At 52.8% G+C, this 6,863-nt stretch overlaps 1 protein-coding gene across 1 annotated transcript; it reads left to right on the top strand.

Annotated features, from left to right (window-relative positions):
- The first annotated feature begins 397 nt into the window (after positions 1-397).
- Positions 398-1,459, top strand: LOC123405824 (BTB/POZ and MATH domain-containing protein 1-like). Its single transcript, XM_045099366.1, has one exon. It carries the CDS (start codon positions 398-400, stop codon positions 1,457-1,459), a length of 1,062 nt encoding a protein of 353 aa, XP_044955301.1.
- The last annotated feature ends 5,404 nt before the right edge of the window (positions 1,460-6,863 follow it).

Below are 6,863 nucleotides of genomic sequence, written 5' to 3'. Positions count from 1 at the left end.
TCATGTCTATGCTTGATTGGCAAAATATAAAATGATTTACAATACCAAATATATAAAATATAAAAATATATTTCATGATGAATCTAGTAACAATGATTTGGTATTCTAGACCTTGATATTTTAGTCTACAAATTCGATCAAAGTTAGACAAGTTTGACTTTTGGAAAAAAAATACACCTTAATACTTTGGTAATCTAATAACCGGTAAGTTGACCACACCCTACTAATTCTTAATTCTGGCCGGACACTGCTAATATAAGAAAAGCGAACCGACTCTAGTTTTTCAGTATACTACTACTACAACCAACGTAGACTTGCAGATTAACAAGTTTAGATTAAGATAACAATCTACGACTACGAGAGTTGCGAGCTCCCAATTCCGCGGAGCAGGTCGGCAATGTCGTCCACCAGCGCGGGCGGCAAGCCATTGAGGTCCTCCATCGTGGCCGACGATGTCAGGGGGCACCACCTTCTCACGATCCACGGCTACTCCCGCACCAAGGTCACCCCCACCGGCGAGTGCGCCAGGTCCCGCCCTTTCATCATCGGCGGCCATCGCTGGTGCATGGAATACTACCCCAACGGCGTGTGCGACGAGGTCGCTGATTGCGTGTCCCTCTCACTGGTGCTTGACGAAGACGTCGCGGTTGCCGTGAAGGTCCTGCACGGCATGTGCCTCGTCGACGAGGCGGATGATGCGGAGCAATCCGCGGCAACGCCATTGGTGGACAGATTCCCCTCCCGGGGTGTCGCGTCCTACACGACGTTCATCACAAGGGTCGACCTGGAGAGCTCCAAGTATCTCAGGAACGATTCCTTCACGATCCGGTGTGACATCGTCCTCGTGCACGACGTCCGCGCGGAGGGCCACGCGGCGGCCTTCGTCCCCATGCCCCCATGCGACCTGCGCCAGGACCTGGGCGAGCTCCTCGCGTCCGAGAAAGGCGCCGATGTGGTGTTCGAGGTCGGAGGGGAGACAGTCGCCGCTCACCGGTGGATGCTGGCGGCCCGCTCGCCGGTCTTTGCGGCCGCGCTCTTTGGGCCAATGAGGGAGGGCAACGCTGCAACCGCAGGCGCCGTGGTGCGCGTGGAGGACATGGATGCGGAGGTTTTCAAGGCACTGCTCTATTATGCGTACACCGGCTTGATGCCGGAGGCACACAAGGACGACCATGATGTCACCTGCCAACATCTACTCGTCGCGGCGGACAGGTACGACATAAAGCGGCTCAAGCTGATCTGCGAGGAGAATCTGTGTGAGTACATAAACGTGGGCTCGGCTGCGGTCATCTTGGCGCTAGCCGAACAACACCATTGTGTGAGGCTGAAGAAGGCCTGCCTCCGTTTTCTCGCCAACCCGGCGAATCGGAGGGCGGTCGTGGCCACCGATGGCTTCCAGCATCTGAGTAGGAGCTGTCCATCTCTTATGATCGAGCTCATTGCCACCTTCGCTGTGTGATCACTGCCCACTGTTATAGAAATGGTGATTTGACGGGTTACTAATTAATCTTATATAATCAGATAGCTGTCTATATATGCGGGTCAGCAATGACAGTATGACACCCTTCCCAATTTATCATGTATTGCTACTTTGCAGGTTATATTGTTTCTGTTAGAGATATATTCGAAGTCAATTTATTTGATAGGGTAGAAGTGGTAATTCGTCTCCTACATTATTTTTCTGAGAAAATTGATATATGTTTTGACTCTTTCATAGCTGAAGCCATAGCAGTGAGATTTGGGATGAATCTTGCACGTACTGTTGGGTGCAGTAAGATCGAAATTAACTTGAATAGTGTGGAGGTGATCGCATCACTAGTTGATGGATTTTCTTCTTCGTTTGCTTCTGCTGTCTTTGAAGACTGTTATTTTATGTCTCTTGATTTCACCCACGTGGTCTATGAACACTGTAATAGAGAGAGAAATTTGGTCGCTCATGAACTAGCTAGGATTGCTAGATTTTCTACTCCGAACTTCTGGTTAGAATCCGCACCTGAGACGGTAATTCCTTTTATTGTAAATGATGTCATTATCGTCATGAATGAATAAAGGAGGAGATGATTGTCAAAAAAAAAGGCTTCTTATCCTTCAAGTTTATACTTCTATATATATTCGTTTATGTGGCTCAATACGACGTGCATCATATTCTCCACCAATCCATCCCTCTTTCCCTTCTAGACCTAGCCGTCGCCCGTAGCTTCCGCCCTGCGCGTCGCTGTTGGGGCGGTCGGCCTCCATGACCGCCGTCGGAGGCCGCGTCGCCGGTACCTAGGGTTCGTTCATCGGTCGTGTTGACTGACTGTCCTAGAGAGTCTTTTTTACGATTTCTTGATCCGTGTTTTACTCTTCTCTCGATCGCTTTGACCGGTGTTTTCTTTTTAGGTTTCCAATCTAAGATCGGTTTGCATCGCCCGTCGTCGTCGTCGACCCCAAGCCTCTACTCCGACACCGGCACGACCAACTGGCCTCTACTCCGACTCGACGACCTCGCACGTCGTAGCGGCCCGGCCATCGTCCGCGCATATGCCCGCTCCTCGCTCCACGCCGGCCGTCGCCGCCCCGTGCCGAAGAGTACGCCTGCATCGCCCACCTACCGTCTTCCTCGCCACTCGGCGGCCTTGGGACCTTGGCTGCCTTAGGCCTGCCGGCTGCCTCCTCTTGCGCCCCCCTCACCGATTGGCGTCGGGCCTACCGATCACCTTGGGCTTGCCGTTGTCGGCTGCCTCGGGTCGCTGGTTGACGGTCTCGCCGATTGCGTTCGGCATGCTGGCTACCTCGGGCTCACCGGCCCATCGTTGGCCTCCTTCGGCACACTGCTCCCTGCCAACCGGTGTCGCCTTGGCCTGCTCGATGACCCCACTTCACCCTACATGACACCGTCATCATCATCGAGCAACGTCCCTCATCTCGCGTGCGATCGGATTCATCACCCGCCCACCGTGATCAACTTCATTCGCGTCGTGTGACTCACCTGATCAGTCGGTTGCATGCGCATCCACGGGTCCTGTGTAGGATGTCCCCAATGCAACGTGCCCCTCCATCAATCGAGCAACGGGCTGTCATTGCATCGCCCACACGGGCCGCAGCGCCGCCGCCCCCATGGTTCTTCACGTGGTTGCCCTGGCCCACAAGCCGTCGCTACACCTCCCCTTCGGGATATAGTGCCGCGGCACACAGTCCCCATCACTGCCCAAGGTCGTCCCCGTGGCTACATCGACCAGCGCACCGCTGTTGCGTCGCCCCTTCGGGCCATAGCTCCACGACACGCGGTTCACGCTGCCACCCTGAGGTCTTCCCGTTGTCGCCTTGACTCGTGTGCTGATGCTTCGTCCCCCCCTTCGGGACGTAGCACCGCGGCACGTGATCCACTCCGCCATCCCTGCGCGTTGACTTCTATGTGGCTTGTGTCGTGTTGTGTTGCTTGAAGCAGGAACGCCACCATCATGTCAGCCTTCATCACGCTGTCGGTCACTTCCTCGCCTACTTCGAGCATCGCCTCCGCGCTCCTAAACAGCCACCGCCGCCATCGTAAGGTTGTCGCCTTCATCGCTCTTCTTCGACGCCGCTGCAACTCGCTCACCCGAGTCACGCCGCTCGTCAACCCCCTTCATTTCCGTCCAGCACTAGCTCACCGCCGGCGTGACCGTCGTCTTCCCCGACCACTTCGTATACTTTGACCATCGCGGACTACATCGGCCTCCACCGATTTGCGCTGCAACCGTCGTCGAGTCCTTCTCTACTAGCCTCCTCAACATGGTGTACAAGTTATGTGCAGGTCCCCGTATACGCATGCTCAGTGCTGGCAACATCAACGTGTGCCTTCGTCCCCGATGTGCTCCCAGGCGTGGCAAGCATGAAGCAGCGTATCGCTAACACCGACCTCGTTCGTCTATTCATGCGGTTCTGGCAACACCGATGCGTGCCTTCGTCCACGATGTCTACAGGCTTGGCAAACACCGCGCAACGGGTCGTCAACTAAGTCTTCTTCCCGGTGCACCACTACATCGACACCACTACACCCATGACTAACTCGGTGCCTCCTTGCGCCCGTGGCTCCTCGGTGGCTACCTTGACACCGGCCACCCCGACTCGACATCGACCACGACATTCTTCGCATAGCTACCTCGACCATGGCTACACCATATGCTCTCAACTACATCGACATCACCACAAAGGGCTATCACCTCGCTTGAGAAACTCATTGGCTTCCTCTATAGTCCATGCATCCGTGACGCGACACCGTACCTGATGCTCCCGCTGCGACTGTGAGGGGGTGACAGCTAGTCGGCTGTTATTCTCTCGAGTCTGACCATCTACGACGCTCCTATTGTTCGCAATGCTACCGCTACAACTGCGGGGGGATGTTAGAGATCTATTTGGAGTTCGTGCATTTGGTAGCTCAGGATTTGTAATCCGCCTCCTATCTTATCTCTAGGAGAAGCTTCTTGCCTTCTAAGTTTGTACTCCTATATATACTCGTCCATGAGACGCAATACAACGTCCATCATATTTTGCATCAATCCATCCCTCTATCCCTTCTAACAGTTTCCAAAGGCACATATGGAATGTTTTGTTGTGTGAGTAATGCAAAACAGTACTTTGTTGTTTCTCTTTCTCAAGAAGATGTTAATATAGTCTTTTTCAACGGTGACACGCATATTCGTGAAGGTACCAGTTTGCGGACAGATGTGGGAGCCAGCCATCCAAAGCTAACAACATATGTTCGCTTACAAATTCAAATGAATTTTAATGAAAATGAACAAATTTGATTCAAATTCGAACAAACCAGACGATATTCATTTAAACTGGGATAATTTTTACATAAAATCGGACGGTTTTTTGTCCGGAGAACTGTACATAACCCTACACTACCCTATACTTGACGGTGACCTCATAGACCATGTCGGCCTGGCTGCGGGCTCCTTCGTCATCGTCGTCAGAGCCGTTGTTGGTGTCGGTATTTGGGTGGCGGGAAGGGACAACATCGCGGCATGGTTTCCCAGTAGCTGCCTGACCCTCACGGATGATCATCTCCGCTTCCTCCTACGTCGTGCGCAGTGCGGCCGTGGCCACCTACAGCGTGGGCTGGGGGAGAGGGTGGTGCGCCTTAGAGGAGGCGGCATTGGTGGCGGCGATCTCGCTAAGAGACCACTCCTCGCCGTACTTGGCCATCTCCCGTTTGATGCGGCGGAGATATCGCTTGCTCGTCTCCGCCGTCATTGACAAGCAGCCTGTCGATGAGGATGATGGCTCCGGAGTTCGAGGATGGCATCGCTATGATTCTCGGGAGCCAGTTCCGAAGCCACCGCCTGCCGGTGTCGAGGCCCACAACTTGCCCATCGCCGAAGTTGTAGGGGAAGAGAGGAGAGGAGAAGGAGGATGTGCGGAGCGATGCAGTGAGTGCGATGTGGACCGCGCCGGAGCATGACTTATAAAGTCTTGGCCATGTAGTCGACTGCTTCAACACGGTGCGACGAACGGAGTTGGTTCCCCGGTAAGTTGCATCCGCATTGAAGTGACGGCTCCCGAGAGGTTGCGTTGATTAGCGTCACCCTCCCATACAGTCCACTAGTAGAAAACGGGCCTTTGGCCGGGACCATTTAGTCCCGGCCTGCCTCTGGGCCGGGACTAAAGGCCCGGCCACGTCGCCCCAATTCTCATATCCTCCCTCGAGGCTTTAGTCCCGGCCCGTAAGGAGCCTTTAGTCCCGGTTCGTGTCCCAAGTCGGGACTAAAGGGCTACGCGGTGGGCAGCCCGCATGTGCGCCACCTTTAGTCCCGGTTTGTGTCTCAAACCGGGACTAAAGTCCTCTGCCTATATATAGCACAGCCCCCCTCTCCCTTCTTCGTTGCAATTTTTCTTGGATGGAGGATTGTGGGTGGGTGCTTGCTCTCCACTTTTTTTGATGCACTAGAGGTGTTTGTTGAAATGTGTGTTAGAGCGATGCCGCTTCAGTTCACCGAACACAACTACAATATGAGATGCCCGAGCCACGCTTAAACCTCTTCCTCTTTATTTCTACTTATTCTAAAAGGTTAGCAACTATATTTCCTCGTTTAGATCGTGCGATATTAATTTTTAGGATCGTGATTGTATTTGATATACTGTCGTATAACGCAGATGAGCCATCCATGGATGTACGGTGATCGAGCACAGCCGCTTACAGAGAAGGCGTGCATTCTTTTCGAGATGCAGCCGATGCGAACAAGCATGGTGGTGGCTATATGTTTTGTCCATGTGTTGAATGTCGGAATGAGAAGGATTACACTTCCTCAAGAGTCATTCAGAGCCACCTGCTTCGGTCCGGTTTTATGTCAGGCTATAATGCTTGGACCAAGCACGAAGAAAGAGGGGTTATGATGGAAGACGACGATGAAGAAGAAGAGAATGATGATGACAACTACCGATCTATGTTCCCTGAGTATGCTGATACCGCAATGGAAGACAACGAAGAAGAAGATCAGGATGAAGAACGGGAACCAGATGAGCCCGCTGATGATCTTGGTCGGGTCATTTCTGATGCACGGCGAGGTTGCGACACAGAAAAGGAGAGGTTGCAGTTCGAGCAGATGTTACAGGACCACAACAAATTGTTGTACCCAACTTGTGAAGATGGCCAGAAGAAGCTGGGTAGCACACTGGAATTGCTGAAGTGGAAGGCAGAGACCGGTGTGACTGACTCGTCATTCGAAAAGTTGCTGGTACTGATGAAGAAGATGCTTCCAAGAAAGAACGAATTGCCCGCCAGCACGTACGAAGCAAAGAAGCTTGTCTGCCCTCTAGGATTAGACGTGCAGAAGATACATGCATGCCCTAATGATTGCATCCTCTACCGCGGTGAGAAGTACGAGAATATGGATAAA

The sequence above is a fragment of the Hordeum vulgare genome, chromosome 6H (genome assembly GCF_904849725.1).
Source record: "Hordeum vulgare subsp. vulgare chromosome 6H, MorexV3_pseudomolecules_assembly, whole genome shotgun sequence".
In the NCBI taxonomy this organism is placed as follows: domain Eukaryota; kingdom Viridiplantae; phylum Streptophyta; class Magnoliopsida; order Poales; family Poaceae; genus Hordeum; species Hordeum vulgare.
The sequence above is the reverse complement of the archived record's forward strand: the minus strand, read 5'-3'. Positions and strand labels throughout refer to the sequence as shown.